Source organism: Amblyomma mixtum, chromosome 3 (assembly GCF_055824585.1).
Source record: "Amblyomma mixtum isolate Tamu chromosome 3, ASM5582458v1, whole genome shotgun sequence".
NCBI lineage: Eukaryota > Metazoa > Arthropoda > Arachnida > Ixodida > Ixodidae > Amblyomma > Amblyomma mixtum.
The window spans coordinates 410,968,122-410,989,953 of record NC_143014.1 but is presented as its reverse complement, the minus strand read 5'-3'; the positions used below and the strand labels follow the sequence as shown (position 1 = coordinate 410,989,953).

The 21,832-nt window shown below is 44.7% G+C and overlaps 1 protein-coding gene across 7 annotated transcripts in view; it reads left to right on the top strand.

Annotated features, from left to right (window-relative positions):
• The first annotated feature begins 3,002 nt into the window (after positions 1-3,002).
• The window catches only part of LOC149357661 (uncharacterized), a 130,496-nt gene continuing 111,666 nt past the window's right edge, over positions 3,003-21,832 (top strand). The window contains exons 1-6 of one of the 7 annotated variants that reach the window (XR_016291858.1): positions 3,005-3,384; positions 4,279-4,360; positions 4,932-5,006; positions 9,235-9,365; positions 14,970-15,078; positions 18,962-19,034. Coding sequence is in view for 3 of the 7 variants with exons in the window: in XM_089584820.1 (XP_089440946.1) it covers positions 3,369-3,384; positions 4,279-4,360; positions 4,932-5,006; positions 9,235-9,365; positions 14,970-15,078; positions 18,967-19,012 (459 nt within the window). In the remaining 4 variants the exon portion in view is untranslated. Of the gene's footprint in view, positions 3,385-4,278; positions 4,361-4,931; positions 5,007-9,234; positions 9,366-14,969; positions 15,079-18,961; positions 19,035-21,832 lie in introns of those variants that run through there. The other 6 variants (XM_089584821.1, XM_089584820.1, XM_089584817.1 and 3 more) reach the window with 6 other exon arrangements.

The window sequence follows — 21,832 nt, the reverse complement described above, 5'->3', positions numbered from 1 at the left end:
GTTCGATTGGCGACGATCATCGAGGGAATTAAATGAAGTGTTAATTCACAAACGCGACTCGAGTTTGCAACTCGCTTCCCTAGACCTAGCTACCGGCCGCACGAAAATTGGCGGGGAGGAGAGGCGCCGCTCGCAATCAATCTTCCCTTCAGTTCGCACATGACAGTGTGAGCAAAAGAAGACCATGCTCAAGAGAAAGCATATGCACCAGCGAGAATGCTAGCGGCGCCTGTGAATGAGGCAGTGCTTGCGGTAGTGGCATGCTGCGAGCCACGCGAGCGTCTTCATTCGAGTCGGCGCGAGCATGACGAATGGCGCTACCGAAGGCTGCTGTGACCTGTGCGTCTCGCAGTGTAACATACTGTACCCACTACCACATGCGGAGAAAAAGCTAAGGTCACAAATACGCGTCGCTTAACGACACGTGATAGAGTAACCTGATGGCGAAAAAGCTGGAAGATTACTCGCAGTAATCGTCCTGCTATCACAAAGGCAGCATGTATGTTACGCACGCATGACCTGTTGCCTGTATAAATGATCAAGGCGACTCCCATATCATGTTTCCACGTTTCAGTTTTTAGCCGCGCATGATGCAAGATCATCATAAAATATGAAAAAAATATATATATTTTTACGACTTCGCTCATTGCTTTCACTGAAAATTTCATGACTGTGACACAACCATCTCGCTTAATATAGAGAACAGCGTACGAAGCCTAAGGACCAGTACAGCCTTGAGCGTCTTTGAACACGGACGCCTAAAAAGGGCGCGTGCGTGGACCGTTGCGTCGCGCCTTCGCTGTAATTTCCCGGAGGAACAAGAACCCGAATATTTGTCAGTCGACGTGGCGTTACCCCGCGGCGCCAAGGATTGGGTGGCGAGTTCTGCGACATGAAGTCGCGCCGCAAGAATTCGGTCAGTGAGTGACTTCCCCATGAGGATGTATTTGTTCGGGGCTCACCCTCCGTGACCAAGGGGCTTAATTAACTCGCGCGAACTCTGTGACTGGATCCCTACTGTAAACGTGCGTTTAATGCCCATTCACACTTGCAATAGCAAAGGGCATGCGACCAGCAGTCGCTTGCGATCGGGCAGCAGCTCCACGACACTTCCTCATACCTACAAGAGTGACCTGCAGCTCGCCTGCTCGTTTGAATCTCACGTGAAATGAGAAGTCTTGGAACTGACGTCAGTCGATCGCGCGCTTTGGTTCATTCTCCTGCGCCCTCGCGCTTCGTCCTCTAGAGTGTTCTGGTCCCTCACGCTCGGTCCACTAAAGTGTTCCTTACTATTAACCGTGTGCTATGACAACCTGAGCGAAGAGTAGAATGTCGGGGCGGTTTTGACGTGCGCCACTGCCATGCAAGCGTAAGGGCGCTCTTCTCGGGACCGGCCTGCCAGCCTGGATGCCGGCGTCAGAAAAATTCACTGGTATTTTTTGTTCACGTCGATGGGATAGAGTATCGTTAGCCAATATCGAGTTGTTGGTAGAAGCGATAACAGCAAAACAAATTTTCTCCCACAGCCGCTTCTGCTGCCCATTGCAGCTCGCCTGGCCTCTGCTAGCTCAGCTCCTGAAGGGGTCGCAGAAACCGAGCTTATTTCACTATGACGCGGCGCTCACAGTAAAACGGTGGCGAGGGTAGCACCACAGTGCTAGCCAGTTCCGAATCGCACTCAGCTTAGGCGTCGATGTGCAATCGGCTAAGCTTAGCGACGACAAGGGTAGCTAGAGAGCAGCGCGCAGTTCGTCGGCCGGCGGGGCGGCGTCGTTGCCGAACGCTCGGCTCGCTCAATGATTGGCTCAGTAGCTTGCGAACTGAGCAGGCAAGGCTGGAAAATCGAGCAGCGAGCGTCTGTCCTGCGACTGAGCGAGACTTTATTCTCACGTTTGCAGCATAGGTGAACAAATTTAGCACGCATATATGCATCGAATATCTGCATGCTGCCTTACGGCGTTTATTAAGCTCGTCCTCGACGTCACCGTTAGCGCGGAAACCGCGCATATCTTTATTTCACTACGAGACATGGTTCACAGTACAACGTACGGTGAAGAGAGTAGCACCTCAGCGCTAGCCAGTTCGAAAGCACTCTCAGCTCTAGCATCGATATGAAACCTGCTAGGCTTTTTAGCGACGAATACGACATCCAGGGAGCAGCGCAAACTTCGTCGCTCGGCGCGCTCGCGGGCAGTGTCATTGCTGAAAGCTCGGCTCCCTCAATGCTCAGCAACATGCGACTTGGGCTCGCAAGGCTGGAAAACTGAGCAGCTAGCGGCTGGACTGCGACTGAGCCCTCGTTTGCAGCACAGGTAAACAACTTTTAGCGCACATACGCTTGGAATACCGGCTTCGTTGCGGCCACCTTAAGGTGATTCTTACGCTCGTCATCGACGCCATCGTCACCGCTCGTGACGCACTGGCTGAGAACTACAATTCGAGTGCGTGCTAAAACAAGCTGCTCGTATTTCTCGGAACAATCTGAACTCGAAAACACAGTTGCTTCTATCGGCTTCCATGTGGGCTCTTGCTCAATTGTGAAAGTACACGCGCGAACAAGATGCGGCGAGTGCGAGCCGCTGTTGCGTATCAGCTAAAGTGTGACGCAACTATCGGCGTAGTTTCGTAAAGCAGTTGATATCAATGTAATCCGCTTGTACGGGTCACAGTTAAGCTCTCAGTTTCATGTAAATCTCCGTCGAGCATGCCCGCGTCAGTCAAAGTAATGCATCGCAGCTGCTCTCAGTCCTACCGTTCACGTCCAACATATCCTTGATATGCACCAGCTTGAGATACGGTGCATTTCTTTGCCCTTTTTGTCGCAATTAGGAGATTTTAGCTGGCAGCAAACGAAATTTCATTCCGTCAACAGCGTCGTCTGCGCCGTCGTCTGCTCCGTCGTCTGCTAGGACATCCGGGGCACCCTGGGTGATGGGATCACAGGATCGCAGCTTCTACAAACGTCAAGTCAACAAAAGTATTTAAAAGCGCTTTAGTGTTCACACTTAATAAAAAAATCAAGATTATTTTTGTTCTAAACATAATTTAAATATTAGTAGTAAAAAAGCGCATTTTAGTTGCAGTTTTTCAACGACGCAAAAACAAGGGCAAAGCCGCTTCCGCCGGCGCCATGGCATGCGTGCGTTGTTTCACGTTTTGTGTTATTTGGCTTTTCATGGCATTGTTTGAGTGTTTGTGCGGCGGACATGTGTGAAGAACAGAAGCGTGTTTTGGAAGCCAACGACGAGTATTACGCCCAGTCAACATCGGTGTGTTTGGACGGGCAAAGCCATGAAGAAAGGCAGCGCTACGACGCCTTGTCACCTGGAAAGGCAATGAAGACGACGGCGTGGTTTTACTAAGCCTGGATGAGCTGCATGATCGGTGGGTCCCGTCAACGCTTCTCTATTACTGATCTGTATTCGCACGCGTTATTAGTGTGCGGCTATATAGGGATGGCAGTGGAGACAGTCTGCGTGCGGTTGCCTCAGCTATAATGCGTTGCCAGAAAAGCACGGGCGTATAGCCTGCGTGATAAGTGTTGCTTCATAGTCTATTTCTGCGTTTAGTACTCAGGTGCCGTGGTAAATAAAAATGCCACCAGAGATCACAGCAGAGTTATGCGGTCGCTTGGCAGCGCTGCGAAAAACTACAATGTTTACTACATTCAACTGGCATGGATTTGTACAGCGTAGAAGACGACGATCAGTGCCGCGGGTGAGAGCGCTTTTGCTTGGACAGCTGAGAACAGGCAAGGGAACTGACAACGGGCGATTTTGCTCGCGGCTGGTACCCATCGGGTGGATTTGTGCTATTTAGAAGATTATTATGAGCGGCAGTGCTGCGCGATGAAGCACTCGCGCTAGGCGAACTGCGAACAGACGCCGGATGATTTTGCTCGGTGTTGGTGCTAATCGGATCAGTGCTTCTTAATATTCGTCATGCAAATTTTTTCGAAGACAGTGATCGCATGTGGAAGGCTGGCGCAGATTTACTAGTCATTTGTAAACTTTTTATCTGTGCTTCCCCATTGGAACAGAATTTGGCAATATTATATCAGTTAGGTCGTTTTTGTGTCTTCCCTGAACTGTAGGCGTCCATGCTTCCTCTCCTTCAGGGCACTGAACTGTTGGGGATGCAACTGCACACTTATTTGGGATTTCAAGCTTTTTGCTGTATGCCTCGCTTATGCGGCCCGCTTTCAGGTCGTTCGCAATTGGTGATGGTTTGTTATTCATTTTCACTTTCTCTTATTTATCCCTGGTTGACTGCCGGCAGCAGTTCTCGGCGCTCGGAACTGTTCCCAGGCACGGAACCCTACCCACAGACCTCCCTGCACCACACTCACCAGTGTTCTTCGGTATTTTTTTTTTCTCTTGCCCCTACTTCCATTGCCACTCGACAAATGTTTTGCTGTTTTTATTTGTGTGCAGATTTGTTAAATGCACTGCTAATTTTCGTATCATGCTCAGTTGTGACGTGAGATATTGGGCTCCTTGCTATTAAATTCATGCCTTTTCCATTCTCTCTTCTCATTTATGCAAGGTAAACTGGTCGACTGGTTGCTACGTTCAATTTAAGAATACATTAGATGCTGGTGCAAGGCACCTTAATAGTAATTAACTAAAGCCTGCGCATGCTATATTCGAATAGTTGGGCTCTTTTCATCATGCATAAAAATAAAGCGGTATTCCAGCCAGCTCATCTTTCATTATGGTTATGACAGTCATGTAAATGTACTCAAAGAATGTGTATGGGTGTTTCACATACAATCTCCTTATTTATTTTGTCATGGGCCACCTCATTGCTTTTTGTGTTCCTATATTAATACCTTATTTTAGTTTCTGAAGCAGTCGACAGTTTGTTTTGTTGTCATTCATGATATTGTCACTGGCACTGACAGCTGTTGGTCGGGACGTATTTATCTGCAGTTGCCAGCTGCCAGCATCTGCTGGGCCATGCGTGCTTCCTGCCTTCAGCTGTGCCATCCCTCCAAGCCATTCATGGTAATTTTCTTTTTCAGTTACGCATACCTTACCTGCCTGTTTTGAAAAATATTTTCAACATAGGCTCACTGCTGTGTTTAAAAATGCATGCAGAGCTCTACATGCACTTTACAGCAGTACCTCAGCTTATTACATGAACTGCAAATTTGTACGAAATATAGCCGCACATGTAGCTCTTGACACTGCGCTGTTATTATAAAGCTGAGCCTGCTTCAGGTGCAGTGACTATTCCACACCTGTTGCCTTTTATGCATGTGTGTCCTCTAAAAGGGCCAAAATGTTCGTTTATCTTTTAAAAACGTTGTGCTGTACAATAATACTTTAATGGTATTTCTTGCTTGTACACTGAAATGTCAGTCAGTAAAGTAACATTGTATGATGACACCAAATCTTGCGTGGCATAGCATCCTTGCAGTGTACTTGGCAAGCTCCTGTCAGCGCAGATGTATTGCTGGTTTATTGCTGTAGCATGTGGGTTTTACTGTACAGTTTGTACCTCTACGTTCTTGAAAGTATCCTTGAAAAAATTAAAATTGGTTTTTGAGGCAAGTAAGTGACAGAGTAACTGTCTCACATCTTGATAAGCACCTGAACCATGATGCAAGGGAAGGGATAAAGGTGGTAAAGAAAAGAGGTGCCGTAGCAGAGGGCTGCAGAATAATTTTGGCCACCTGGGGATCTTTATCCTGCACTGACATCAAACAGCATGCAGTTTAGCCTGTGTTCACTTGGGCCCGCATACAAAAAACGAGCAGACCTTCTTAGAACTAACATTTCATTGCACCAGCTACTTTGTAGTTTTGACTGCAGTGACCTGAAATCAACGGTTGTTTACTTTGCACAACCCACATACCCTGAACAAGATGTGATGATGCTAGACGAGGTGACCCTCTCTGCATAGCAGCGGGTTGGTTCAGGAAATGCGAAGACTCATGGAGAACCGCTCAGTTATATTTGATTTCATGTTATTGTAGTATTAGTGGTGAGTTGTAGTATAAGTGATGAATTCTTGCAAATGATTGAGGACATCAATACTCAGCGTGAAAATGAGAGCTAAATCAATACTTAATAATCAGGAAAGAGGCCTTTTTATGAAATGCAGTAAGGTACTGGAAGTCGAAACAGAATACACCTCGGCCAGGTCATGCACAGATATAGAGCATTTGAAAGAAATGGTTGGGAGAATAAGAACAGAATTGCCTTAGGCATGCACTCAGAAGTTACGAGCAGCACCTTGCAGTATGCTCAAAAAGAAATTTTAAACTGCTTTGCCTTTGCTAAGCTGTCAGGAAAAGTGGGGTACACTATAAAAGGCTTAAAATTGAGAACAGTGTGCTGAAGCACTCAGGAAAATCATAGGGTTAATGATAAGAGATTGGGAGAGAACTGAGTTGGTTGGAAATAAATGCGAATTAAAATCTGAGCGGGAATCATAAATGGACATAGGCAGGACATACATTTTTTAAAGAAGCTGGCTATCCTTTTGGATAGTGGAGTGGTTACTCACAGCAGGAAATTGTGCTCTTGCCTTCATTTTATGGACATATGCTTTGTGTCTTACATCTCTTGGCCTGCCATAGGCAGCATATGCTCATAATAAATTTTACCTGTCTAATTATGTGGCATAGGGAGAATTGAATTATATAACCTCATCAATGCACACCCTCTCTGAAGTGAACTTTGTCAGCCCCGTCAGTCACCACATTGATGCATGTCACCCCAAATGGGAGCCGTCATGGTGGCTGAGTGGTTATTGTACTTGGCTGCTGACCCGGAAGAGGCAGGTTCGATTCCAGCCAGTTTTGATTCCAGCTGTACTATTCTCATTTCAATGGAGACGAAATGCTACAGGCCTAGGTACCGTGTGATGTCAGCACACCTAAAGAATTTTCCAGTCCTCTACAATAGCGCCCTGTATAGCCTGCGCCGCTTTGTGGCATTAAACCCTTTAAAACCAAGTAAAGTAATGGATACATCATTTCCAAAAATTGTTTATTATTTTCTAAACGTTAACAATTTTCTGCACCTGTTTTCCTTCGTCTTTCCCTCTTATTTCCTTCCTCATGCTGAGTAACAGGTCAGTGATTTTAAGTGCCAGCTAAATATTTTGTTCATTTCATTAGTAAACTTTCTCTGTCTCTCTCTATTGCTTTGCTTTTTGTATCTGCAGTATAGTATTATGCAGAAATATGTCAAGCTTAGATCCAAGAGATATGGCCTAGATTTTAAGTTCTATAGTCAACCACACATTACTTATTACGCTGTCGAGGCTTTTTTTTTGGCATGTGCTACCTGGTACAGAACTGATGTGGCCTACAGCGGTAAATATCGTTTGAATGTGCATAAATTGAATAGGAAGGCAAATTTCCCATTTGCCTATGTAAATAGATTGGGCAATCATCATGTGCTCACAAAGCTCATAAACTTTTCTGTTTCCAAAACTTTCTGTAAAAGGCGCTGACTCACTAAAATACACTGCAGTTACTTTTGCCTAATCCTGATATTATTTACTGAAGATTGGTTTGAGGGAAAGTCCACTGAGCTCGAATGAGTGCACGGCAGCTTGTCTCTGTCCAAAGTATTTGGAGAATAATGAATTTTGTTACCTGGCAGAGATAAAGCAAGGATGGCAGTGTTTTGTAATGTCCACAGGGCATTCTTCCAAAGCCCAGTATGCATGTAATTCCTTTCTTTTTGTGCAACATAAAACGTCTTCCCTTTACACTCATGGTTGAAACAAAATGCTGAATACTTCACCACTCAAAAAATGAAGGCCATTGTGCTAGTCTACAAAATATCAGGCTGCAGCGGTTGTTGCGAGGCAAATTCACTAGGTTGTCATCATCATCAGCCTAACACCCACTGCAGGGCAGAGGCCTCTCCCATGTCTCTCCAATTAACACTGTCCTTTGCCGGTCGTGGCCACCGTATCCCCACAAACTTCTTAATCACATTCGCCCGCCTAACTTTCTTCTGCCCCCTGCTACGTTTGCCTTCTCTTGGAATCCACTCCATCACTCTTAAGGACCACTGGTTATCTTGCCTTTGCATTACATCTCCTGCCCAAGCCCATTTCTTCCAAATAACCCACGTTTTTTTCGCACCTATTTGTCAGGCTCCGCGTTTCTTTCTCACCTATTCGTCAAGCTGCGAGCCACTTGCACGCTCTACAAACCTATTTAAAGTACATTATCCAGCATTGTTGCCATGGAGTGTGTAGTGCTAAAACAAAAAATAATACAATAGCTTATGATCTGCTAGAGCAACAGAATTCCAAGAGTTTGAGAAGGGCAGTGGGAGAACTAGCAAGGCGGGATAGCAAAATTCGACAAGCAGCGGACAGGGATCCGGCAACTTGTAGAGGACAGGCAAATTGGAGACTTCTGGAGGGGGCTGTAGACTTAAGTGCACCTAGCTCGCCTTGTGATGCAGTGTATAGGGCCCTTTGTTTTTGAGTAAAACTGGTTTCTTCTGATTGTTGCATTCCAGAAAGATTCATCAAGATTGGGTTAAACCCATTTTCGCGTGCAAATGTGCCTGTAAGAAAGTGTAGATTGATAATGCATGAAGCTAAAGAACCACTGGAGTGTAGTGGATACGTCTCGTATTTCTTCGTAGCTATATTGTTTAAACAGTGCTGGCTATTTTAATTCCTTTTTATTGCTCGTCGAGTTGCATAAAATTTTAGGATAAATTGAAAACTGCAGGTAGGTTTAATTACAATAATTATACCCGTATTTATGAAGCTCTGTTCGAAGAGAGGTCCACATTTTGTGCGCATGCTTTGAATTTGATTATTTTCACACTGCAAAATGGAGGACAGGTCTGCTGTGCGAGTTTTTTTGCAATGAAGCGAGAGCAACTGGTGCGGAATGCTTGTTACTGTGTCGCCCTGCCAATATTTCTAGAACCCCTGGGACCACTGAGCTTGTGAGTATCTATGACTCAAAAGCTCGGAGCTGATTGCCCGTTCCGAGGTTGTCTGTATTAACCGGTGCAAGGCCAAGGGCTCATAGCTAACAAGCATATGACACCATAGAACTAGATGCAGTCAGGCTGGGACTGTGCAGTATGTCAGTGTTAACGAGGTCGTGATAAACGAGGTGTACTCGGCGAAGCTAGTGTGAAATAATAATTGTTCTTATGGAAAATATCGTTTTTTCTTAGTCATTGCAGCAATGCAAGAATATCAAATCTGATATCTCTCACTCATCCCTCTATGTTTCAGTTTCAAGGGACCAAGAGTAGCGTGGAAGTCGGGCAAGCCACAAAGTTGCGTGCGGCTTGAGCCAGCAACCAGGAGCAGGCTGGGAATTTGCGAATTGCCAGTGGTATTCGCTCAGTCAAGCAGGCTTTACTGTAAGTACAGTGTTTTCGCCATAGCATTTCTTTGAAAAGTACACATTGAGCTTGAATAGGACAAGCTGTCGGTCTAGTTGGTGCTGATCTTTTGTGGTTGACAGAGCTTAGAAACACAGACTGGGGTCAGAAAGAAAGAATATGAGGGCACAGGTGCTGACTACAGATTTATTCCAGAATCACCGAAACACTGCATATATAACCAAAACACAGGCGCCAACAGGTGGCAATTTTATGCACTCGTGGTAACAAGTAAGTGATATGGCCAATAGTGGGAAAACAACACAAACTAGAAACAGAAACCAAGACTATAGAGCAGGGAAGGATGAAACCATAACAAGGTTAAAGGAATAGTTTTAATCAAGTCAATTTTAAGACCACCAGCACGTGAAACAGTTGAAGGGTTTGACCAAAATCTTTAAGTACTGGTCTGATAACACGGAACTAAAAGACTACATGCAAACACAGATCAAGGGCAGTGAAATAAAAGTAAAATGGCAAGAAAAAACATGCGGTGAAAAGAAAATGGTGATTGGGCAAGCAAACAAGAATTGGTCTACAAAGGTGAAGTGAGCTAAAAAACTGAAAGAATAAAAGGGGAATAAATGCACATGAGCAACAAAGGTGAAGCCAAGAATTAACATGGCTAAAGGAGGGAGATGAGCTACTGTAAAAACAAGAGAGAGATAAAATATCAAAAGATGAAATTCAATGAGTATTAAAGATAAAAGCAAACAAAAACACGAAAATAGAGGAGTTGGCAGAAAAGTCAAAGCATGCAAGATGTTTATAAAACCAGGGCTAGGTCAAACAGATCCTGAAGAAAGGCAATCTTTTTTTCCGAGGGTGTTCTTGCCCATTAATCCTCGAGCCTCAAAATCCCGGCGGCTCCCACCAGTTTGTCATTTCAGCTTATTCTGGTGCTTTTTTAACACAATGGCACTTTTTTGAACATGGGTAGCATGGCTTTTTTCGGTCACAGTTTTGGCAATGGACTTGCAGATTTAGAAGGACGTGCTTGTAGGCCAGTTGGTTGGTAATCGTTAGAAAAACCGCAAAACAGGATGGGACAAAGGCAGGCGAAACACAAGGTGGTACGACAACTGAACATTTATTGAAGAAATGAGTGCTCATATGGATCAGTTGCGCATGTAATCTGCAAACAATCGTTGCAAAAACAACCTAGGGAGGGAAACAAATTCTAATTCTTTCTGAAAAATGGACACAGAAGGCATGCTAACCAACCTATCTGGCTTCGACCTCAGGATGGCAACAGCCTTGAGAATTTCTTTCCAACTGGCCCTTTATTCATCCAATAATAATGTGCAGTTCAGTTTAGGTTAACAGTCTTTACAACTGGGACAGTGGACAGGCAGGCAAGGTCGTCCGGGCCTACCCAAGGAATGCTAAAACTCTTGCAAGGGAGTGTTTCACCATCTACCAATTTGGCCGGTATAAAATCGACCACAGCTGAGAGGAATCGTGTACACCACCCCCGTTGCACATGGCATGAGGCATTCAAAAAGTACCACCAACGGGCATGTTGTACAAGATTCCCCTCAGCTGTGGCCAGTTTTATATCGTCCAAAGTGGTAGATGTTTACACATTTTTTTGCACGCGTATGCGTGTTCCTTGAGTAGACCCGGAGGCGTTTGCCGTCCCACTCACTGTCTCATTGTAGACTGCTATCCCAAACTGAACTGCACACAGATTATTGGATGAAGAAAGGAGCAGTTGGAAAGAGAAATTGTCGAGGCTGTTGCCATCTTGAGGTCGGAGCCAGATAAGTGTGTCAGCACGCCTACTGTGTTCATTTTTCAGGAAAATTAGCATTTCTGTCGGTGTTTCCCCCGGTTGTTTTTGTTTCGTTTTTGAGCAGGTGATTGTCATATTTGCTCAGCTCTATGGTTGCCATTGAATTTTTTTCCTCTTTACGATTGTTTGCAGATTACACACGCGACTTGTCTATATAAGCACTGCTGTTCTTCAATAAATTTTCAGTTGTCAGTACGGCCTTGTGTTGTCACCTGCCTCTGTGCGATAGTTTTGCGGTTTTGCTCTTTCCGACTGGCAGATTCCCGAGAGATGTACCCGATAAATCAATCTTATGCTCCCTTATCCTTTCATTGATGCCAATGTATACCTTGCCGCAAGACAAAGGGATTGATTAAACGCCCTCCGCGCATTGCGCTAAGGGTTTTCTGTGCTGCGTGGTGCAGCGTCTTTTTTTTTCATTTAGGATTCCGCAACTGCAATAGGTGCTAGGGGGTCAGAAAACGCAATGTCTACTCCTGCTTTCTCTCCGATTTTCTTAAGGTTCTGTGAAATTTACCTTTAGAAAATTCGAGAGATAGAGTAGATGCTTTCTTTGCTGCTGCCCACCCCTCCAATCACCTATCACACCTCTCTAGGATCGTCAATGAAAAAGAAAAAAAGAAACAGGCTGCACCGCATTGCACAGAAACCCTTAGTGGCATGCACAAGAAGTGCTTTCTCAATCCCTTTTTCTTGCTGCAAGGTATACATTGGCATCAATGGAAGGCTAAGAGAGCATTACACTGATTTATCGGGTACATCTCTTAGGTACCTGCAAGTCCACTGCTGATAATGGGACGCAAAAAAGCCATGCTGCCCAAAGTTCGAGAAAGCCACTGTGTTAATAGAGCCCCGTAATAAGCTGACGCAATGCAATGGTGGAAGCCGCAGAGATTTTCAGGCTCCGGGGTGAATGTAAAGAACACGCTTGGTTTCACTCGGAGGATTGCCTTTCTTTGTGGACGTACTTGATCTAGCCCTGGTTGTACATGTGTGTTACATGCCTTGCCTCTTCTGCCAACTTCCCTCTTTTGGTGTTTTTCCTTGATTTTTGCCTTCATACTGGTTATTGAATTTAACTTTTTTATATTTTATCTCTCGGCTTCACTGTACGTCATCTTCCACTTTAACCATCTTAATTGTTGGCTTCACCTTTGTGGCTCATGCGCGTTTTTATTCCCCTTTTATCCTTTTAATTTTTAGCACACTTCACCTTCGCTTGTTGCTTAATTCTCGTTTGCTTACCCAATCGCCATTTTGCTTCTATTGCGTGTTTTTTGCCATTTCTCCTTCATTTTTTTTTCACTGCGCTTGGTCTGTGTTTGTGTATAAGGTTTTTTAGTTCCATTTTATCAGACCAGTTCTTAAATATTCTTTTGGTCAAACCTATCCACTGTTGGCAGTCTTTTAAAAATGACTTGCTTATAAATTTTTCTCTCACCTTGTTCTGGTTTTATCCTGTGCTGTGTCCTCTGGTTTTTGCTTCTAGCTTTTGTTGTTTTTCCACTACTTCTCATACCACTCCTTGTTACCACGAGTGCATAAATCGCTGCGTGTTGGTGCCTGTGGTGTGGGTATTTATGCAGTATGTCGGCAGTTCTGGGAAAAGTTTTAAGTTCAGTGCCTGTGCCATCATCTTTTTTGTTTCTGTCCCTTGTCTGTATGTCTGAGTGCTGTCAACCACAATCGGTTCATTGAGCTGACTGCTCTGCAGCTACCCATGTGTATGCAATGAAGTGGCTTCAAGAATAATGTACACAAAAAAATTGATTGCTTAAAATTTCTGGCATGTTTTTTAGGAAAACATTTGGCATTTAAAGGGCTAAGAGTGCTCTGAAAATCTAAAAATTATGTGCTTCTTGGGGCCTTTCCTCAAATTTCACATCACCTTGTAGCGTGATGCAAGACGTTCAAGTTGTTACCCACAGTTTACTTTTTTGTTGCCCACTTATTGGCTGCCACCTTCTTTGGGAGGCAGTGTCATGGGGTTTGGGAGACAATCTGATTCCTGTGTGTTGGCTGAAGCTGTCTAAGCTTTTGGATGTGGGGAGCAGGTTCACGGTGCCAACTTTTGGCTGTAACTACAGTTTGGCCATGACTGTTAGTCCTTTTCTGTGATACAGTGTCATTTATGTAATGCATAATTTGATGATGAAGCAGTCTCAGGGGTTGCGGTGCTCAGCTGTTGACTTCAAAGACACAGGATCGATCCTGGCCGCGGCAGTCGCATTCTGATGGAGACAAAATGCTGGAAGCTTGTGTACTGTGCGATGTCAGTGCACGTGAAAGAACCCCATGTGGATGAAATTATCAGTGCCCTTCACTATGGCATCCCTCATAGCCTGAGTCACTTGGGACATTAAACCCCATAAATCCAAACCCATTTTGGTACTTCTCAGCTTCGCCGCTGGCCTCTGCAGGCCAGCGAAACCTCCCACAAGTTGACGAACGGCAGTTTTTACACCATTCGTAAATGCCTACATAGACGCTACATCATTGGTGGCAAAGGTTGCCAGATGTGCAAGCATTTCCGGTAGTTTTTCTCTGTTGCTTTCGTCAGGCAGCTTGCGAAAGATGTTTTACTAGGCTAATAAACGGTGAGGTTCTTTGTGTTCTTAAGGTGGTGCAGCGTGATAAAACAGACACATAATAGCCATGCCATGCTTTTTTCTAGCCAAAGGCAATTTTTCGCCTTATTCTCATCATCATTTGCCTTTCATGCTTCCTCGAGGGACGGCAGTTGGAAGAAGGTCTCTAGAGCAGCTCCTTGTCTGAAGAAATGCCGAGTGGCATTCTTCAATCCTAACTGCCCATCAAATGGAAGAGCAGTTGTTTTCTCCACTCCACAGAGTGGAGACGGAGTATCGAGTTGAGGCGCACTTCTGAATTCGGCGGTTAGCCTTTCATAGGCAGCAGATATGCGCAATAAACTTTATTTGCTGTTAATCTCCCAGATAAGCACTAAAACCTCCTCATTTCTCATCAGTGCACACACTGTGTAAGGAACTTTGTCACTCCATTTGTCACCACTTTGATGTATGCCATCCCTAATTCAGGGGCTGTATAATTTTTGAAATTTTGTTGAAATTGCTTGAAAACCTTTGCAATTTCCTGCACCTCTCTTTTTCCCCCAAGTCCCAAACCTACGCAGAGTGCAAGTGGGTTTTTAAACTCCAGCTAAATTTTGTTATTCATCAAAGGGCTTTTCTCTCTACTGCTTTGCTGGGTGTATCTGAAGTATAATATTATGCACCAGTGTGTGAAGCTTTGCTCCCAGAGCTATTAGCCCGAGGTAGTAATTTTAGAGCATTGCGTTGCGTTCTCAGCCTGGTTGCGTTTTGAGCCTGAGTTGTGCTGATTCCACGGATAGAACCCAAGTTGGCAGCCTCCAATGCAGCAGTGTATCCCAGTAGTTGCCATGGGAGCCGAGGTGGTTAGATAATGGAATAAAATAATAGCAGGTGGCAGTGTGATGCTCGAGCACCACAGCTCGAAACAAAACTATATCGATCAGTATATGTATATCTGTCTGGCAGGCATTAAAGTCTGGCTGCTTAGTCACGACATTCCTGTAAAATTAGTGGGTGAACCGTTTGGCATGAATGTACCAGATGGTGTCATACGATTCAGCCTGTCGTGCAGCATAAACTTACTAGTTAAGTTAGAGCCTTTCTTGCAGCACGGATTCGAACTGACAACCTATGTTAGGTGTATTAATGCTCATTATTCGATCTGCTCATTTTTTATATTCAACCACACTAACATTACTTATTACCCCATCTGTGCAGATTCCTTCTGGCATTATTTGAAGCTGAAGGGTTGCTCGGCTGAGGATCTCCAAAAGTACCACAAGAAGGTGACGCGCTACCTGGCACAGAAGTGCTGTGGCCTGCGGCGGTAAATATCTGTTCAAGCCAATAGTCTCTTGTTATATGCATGAATAGATTGGGTAAGCTCATGTGCTTACAAAACTCGTAACTTGACTGTATTTCCTAACTGTCTCTATGGTACACTTAGTTACTGGAATAACCTGCAAATCGCACTGGAATTTGCCTACTATAGTGAGATACTGCTTTACCCAAGTTCTGCTTAAGGATAGTCTGCTACTGAGATGACGCACAGAAGATTATATTTATGAACCAGACTGTTAACAGCACTTATGGACCACATTAGCAGACTGTTCTGAGACCGCACGCAGCCAGGCTTTTCAGCGTGGAAGAGGCGGCTTTAGACAAGGCAGGCGAGCGCTCTGTTCCTGCACATTAAGTAGATGTCGGATGAATCTCGAAAAAATATGAACGGCGCGCCAGGAATATGACTACTACAACCCTTCGGAGATGTGCAGTGCACAGTATACGGCCATGCCAGCGACATGTCTTTCTGTTCAAACTTTCTCTAAAACCGCTGTCACTACGCAGAAGCAGGTAGCAGTATCTGTACTAAGAATCTCTTAGTGAAGCAGCGCAACGGCACAAGGCCAAGGGAAGAAGGGGACAAACACAGCGCTGAACTGACAACAAATGTTTATTCCGGATGCTAACAGCATATATATACTCTTTTGCACCTTAGAAAAAACAAAGAAACAGAGAGCAGCAGAAAGTATCAATCCCAGTCATTATGCGCATGCAGCTGTATCGCGTGTACATCGATCATTTGAAATCAGGAAGTTGTGCTCTTTCACCGAGATGGCAACGAAAGGAGTGCTGATATAATTCGCACCCAGCTTCATGATCTCAGATGCCTCAATAATCTCTCGTGTAAGCTTATCCTTGTGTTTGGTAACAACTTGGCTGTTTTTGAATTCTGGGTAACAGGAACAGTCACGACAGTGAGTACCTATGTGGCGGGCCGCGTTCTTGACATTGTTTGCGTGCTCTTTAAGTCTTTCATTAAGACACCGGCCAGTTTGGCCGATGTATGACCCACCACACTTCAACGGGACTGAGTCACCACGTTGTCTTGGCATGGCACATAATTCATCCTGTGGTTTTTCTTGCAATTATGACCAGATTCCGATCTTTTATCCGGGCGATTAACTCTCGCACACAAGCCACTCAGTCTGACAGGAGCTGAAAAAACAACATCAACTCCAGCCTTTTTGCCTATTCTCTTCAAATTGTGGGACACAACATGAACATAAGGTATTACTGCCAGATTTTTTTTTTGCTTGGAATGGGGGACAGCTTTGCCCTCCTTCAGCTTTTTCAATATCCCTTCTGCTACTGATGCCAGAATATGAAGGGGGTATTTTGCGTCTGTTAGCCTATCAACCTGATTGGAGAAACTAAATTCAAACTTGTGTGGGCAGGATTTTTGCATGGCATTTTGAAAGCATGACGCCACAATGCCTCTTTTAACAAGCTTCGAATGGGCTGAGCTGTATGGAAGTAAGGGCTTTTTACCCCTAGGATCAAATGCCCAGCATACATGGAAATCAGTAAAATATAAGGTCAGATCAAGGAACTTAATGCGATCATTCACAGCCACTTCATGCGTAATTTCCAGCGGCGAAAGCACTTCACAGAATATCGCACACAGGTCATTCACTTCCGCAGCGAAGCTGGCCGGGTCACAATCTAGTAAAATTAGGTAATCATCTACATATCGGAACACTCTTGCAACTGTTGAGCTCATGAGTGATTGTTCGAGTGCCCTGTCAAGCTTAGCAAGGAACATGTCACTTAGCAATGGAGCGATGCAAGATCCTATGCAGATCCCATTCTTTTGAACTGTTTTTATTCAAAAGAATGGGATCTGCATAGGATCTTGCATCGCTCCATTGCTAAGTGACATGTTCCTTGCTAAGCTTGACAGGGCACTCGAACAATCACTCATGAGCTCAACAGTTGCAAGAGTGTTCCGATATGTAGATGATTACCTAATTTTACTAGATTGTGACCCGGCCAGCTTCGCTGCGGAAGTGAATGACCTGTGTGCGATATTCTGTGAAGTGCTTTCGCCGCTGGAAATTACGCATGAAGTGGCTGTGAATGATCGCATTAAGTTCCTTGATCTGACCTTATATTTTACTGATTTCCATGTATGCTGGGCATTTGATCCTAGGGGTAAAAAGCCCTTACTTCCATACAGCTCTGCCCATTCGAAGCTTGTTAAAAGAGGCATTGTGGCGTCATGCTTTCAAAATGCCATGCAAAAATCCTGCCCACACAAGTTTGAATTTAGTTTCTCCAATCAGGTTGATAGGCTAACAGACGCAAAATACCCCCTTCATATTCTGGCATCAGTAGCAGAAGGGATATTGAAAAAGCTGAAGGAGGGCAAAGCTGTCCCCCATTCCAAGCAAAAAAAAATCTGGCAGTAATACCTTATGTTCATGTTGTGTCCCACAATTTGAAGAGAATAGGCAAAAAGGCTGTAGTTGATGTTGTTTTTTCGGCTCCTGTCAGACTGAGTGGCTTGTGTGCGAGAGTTAATCGCCCGGATAAAAGATCGGAATCTGGTCATAATTGCAAGAAAAACCACAGGATGAAGTATGTGCCATGCCAAGACAACGTGGTGTACTCAGTCCCGTTGAAGTGTGGTGGGTCATACATCGGCCAAACTGGCCGGTGTCTTAATGAAAGACTTAAAGAGCACGCAAACAATGTCAAGAACGCGGCCCGCCACATAGGTACTCACTGTCGTGACTGTTCATGTTACCCAGAATTCAAAAACAGCCAAGTTGTTACCAAACACAAGGATAAGCTTACACGAGAGATTATTGAGGCATCTGAGATCATGAAGCTGGGTGTGAATTGTATCAGCACTCCTTCCGTTGCCATCTCGGTGAAAGAGCACAACATCCTGATTTCAAATGATCGATGTACACGCGATACAGCTGCATGCGCACAATGACTGGGATTGATACTTTCTGCTGCTCTCTGTTTCTTTGTTTTTTCTAAGGTGCAAAAGAGTATATATATGCTGTTAGCATCCGGAATAAACATTTGTTGTCAGTTCAGCGCTGTTTGTCCCCTTCTTCCCTTGGCCTTGTGCCGTTGTGCTGCTTCACTAAGATATGTCAGACCAACTCGCCCACCAGTTCATGTTGTACTAAGAATTCGTATCTTAAAGGAAAAAAGAAAGCGCAATGTCCACCTTTGGCACGATTTCTGCAGTGATGTGCGTTCTGCCGGCTGACAGTACACCGCTTGCTTGGTGTTGTAGGCCTAACATGTGCTTTACTCAAGGTGTAGCGAGAAGCGCTTTTGAACTAGCCACCAGCGATCACAGAAATGTCTTCTCTTTTTACCGCCTCTACAATAACTTTATGGTGGTATGAACGTGCAGTTTTTATTCCCGCAACGTCTTCGTAAGTGAAGCGCGCGGAAAAACGGGCCAGGCGGACCGCCTCGCAGTGATAGATGCGGGTTGCATGCACGGACTCATTCTGAGCCGTTGGCAGAACAGTCATTACAGGCCATGATGCACTTGGTCACACGTTGCATGCACGTCTGCATCTTGATTTCTATCTGGAAACAGCTTGGTTGACGTCACTTCTGTCAGTAAAGTGCTCTGCATGCCAATGTCTCACATTCCGGACGGTTCCCGCCAGCCATCGTATGAAGCGGCGTGTGCATATTCTTCAGATGTATAATTGAGGCTTTATGCATTATTCCTATGGGTTTACGTCGGGCCCGTGCCAATTTGATGTTAAATGTGGATCGTTGCATGAAAGGGGAATGCATAATCAAGATTCCACTGTATGACTTTTGTAACATTTGCATGTATTTGTTGTGTATGCATACTATATATATCACTGTTCTTTTTCTTCACCTAGGACAGTCTGAACAAGAGAGACCTGCTGAAGAAAAATTCTGTATATATGTAAATAAATAGTCGATTTGCTCCAAGTGAGGCGTTTTTATACCTGGCTGTACTGCAGGAATGCATCGAATGTTCAGAGTCAGACTGCTGCTCTGTAGCTGCATATTAATTGACAAATAAAGCGTACTTGGTAATGACTACAGGAATACAACACACTACACAAATGCACTACAGAAGGCAGACTACAGAGATACGACACTACAGAATTACGTCACTACAGAAGACAGACTACAGAAATACTACACTACAGAAAGACTACAGAAATACTACACTACAGAAGACAGACTACAGAAATACTACACTACAGAAGACAGACTACAGAAGTACGACACTACAGACTACAGAGGACAGACTACAGAAATACTACATGCCCAAAATACGACAGACTACAGAAGTTTTCTGTCGTAAATTCCTGTAGTGCGTTTTGACTGGGCAACACAAAGAGCGAACAAGAAGAAGGATTGAAGGGCAATTAAACGACTACAGTGTCGCACTTAATTAAGTTCAATACATAAAAGTCACGGGTAGAGCAATAGAATCGTCGGATTGTACATTTTAGTTCAAGACAAGATAACATAATCAATACATGGGATATATATGACATTAGAAACAAACAAGCACTGGTAAGAAAAATAGCAAGGCAATAAAAAGGAAGTTGTCAACAAAGGTTCAGAATTCAAGTGTGTTTACGAGTGAAGAAAATTTTCTACTGACTGAGTGAAGATATCTAGTGATGTGCTGCGGGTAATGGAGAGGTCAAGGGTGTTCCATTCTCTTATTGCAAGTGGAAAAAAGGAGTATTTCAGGCAGTCAGTACGAAATGTGTGCTCTTTTAATGTTACTGAATGTCTGTGACATGTAGGTCTTGTCTCTGGGGCCATCAGGTACCTAGTTTTATCAAGGTTAAGCTGATTATGGAGTAACTAGTAAAGTAATTTTAGTCGTGCAAGTTTAGCTCTATTTTCCAGAGTGAGAATGCCGGCTGTCTGGAGTAGTTCGGTGGGTGAGTCAGTAGGCCTTTATTTGTTAAACATAAATCTTACTGCCTTTCTTTGGATAGCTTCTAATTTTCCTATGCTTGTAAAGCAGCTTGTTGACAGTAAGGGTAAGGATCACGTGGCTACATGATAAAGCCTCTTTTGAAAACGAAGTCCTGTTAATGGTGGACTGTTTCTAATGAAACAGAGTCCACATCTGTCTGACTATTTTGCTGCGGAAAGACCACAACTAACATCAGGTATAAAGAACATAATCAGTGGGACCATTAGGTTAGATATAACTGTGTTGGCCAAAACAAAAAGAAAGAAGCAGGCAGGACACAAAGCACACAACCCAAATCACACAAAAGATAGAATATATATTAAAACAAAAATGGAAGCAACACACAGTAAATTTGTGTCACACCAAATTCAGAAACAAGCAATGTGCGCCCAAAAAGTGTACACAACTCTGAAATAAACACACAAACCGTGGTGCAATCAAACCACTAAAGCACCAGTCTTATAAACATAAAAGACAAAAATGCAAAATCTTGGTCACTCTAAGGCACATATCTTGCAGGAAAGTAATTCTCTAGAGTGGTACAATAAAGGTCTAGTTGCTGGCATTGTGCAGGAAAGTAAATAAAGTTAACTGCCAACTACAATGGCATTAATAGTTTATATGACAGTGCGACACATTTGTCACACTAGCTTCAAATGCTAGCATATGGACAGCGCTGCACATAAATATCACATTTTCACATGCTAAGCACCAATGAGCTATGAAACAAGCCATGGGTTTATTAAGACCGGGATGGAGGACTGAAAGCAGCTGGGTCCGCTTGCCGAGCACGAGACACCACCAACCTCGTTCTCCTCATCTTCGGCTTAGTCAGCAGCGCCGACCATGTAGAATAGGAATAGGTAGAATAGGCCTTGTCATGGGCGTCACACTTCCCCCTACACAGCCGAAGCCTGCTGGGCGAGTTAAGAAGCGCCGCGCGAATGGTAGGGCTTCAGCCGGACAACGTGAGCGACTTCAGTTCGCGCTGAACGACGTCCGCTTGCCGTGAGACGAGCTATGCGGTAATTGAGCTCGCTAAATTGCTCAACAATGACATAGGGCCCATCGTAGTGGCACAGCAGCTTCTGAGACAATCCTCACTTTCTGATAGGCCGCCACAACAAGACCAAATCACCAGGCCTGTAAGTGATGTGACGGCAGCGGGCATCGTAGCGCGCTTTGGACCGATCTTGGGAGGCGAGAACACGAAGACGAGCAAGGCGTCGGGCTTCTTCGGCGAGACAGAGTGTCTCAGCGATGGAGGGATCTTCAGGAAGCTCGTCAGAAAATGGTAGTATGGTGTCCAGGGTGTAGCGTGGGGGCCAAGCATAAAGTAAAAAGAAGGGGCTGTAGCCAGTAGTCTCATGGCGCGCGGTATTGAACACGTACGTGATGAACGGCAGGACGCTGTCCCAATTCTTGTGCCTTGAATCAACATACACTGACAGCATGTTGGTGATCATGCGGTTCGTGCGCTCAGTGAGTCCATTCATCTGGGGATGGTAAGGCGAGGAATGGGGAAAATGCGATGAGCAGGAACGGAGATGTTGCTCCACGACATCAGCGGTGAACTGCCGACCACGGTCACTGATGATAACCTTTGGAGGTCCATGACGTAGAACTATGAATCGTAGCCGAAAAGAGGACACATGATACGCTGTAGCTGCGGGTAGGGCTGCCGTTTCACAATAACGAGTAAGGTAATCGACACAAACCACTATCCAGCGGTTCTCATGATAGGATTTCGGAAACGGGCCAAGGAGATCTATGCCCACTTGCT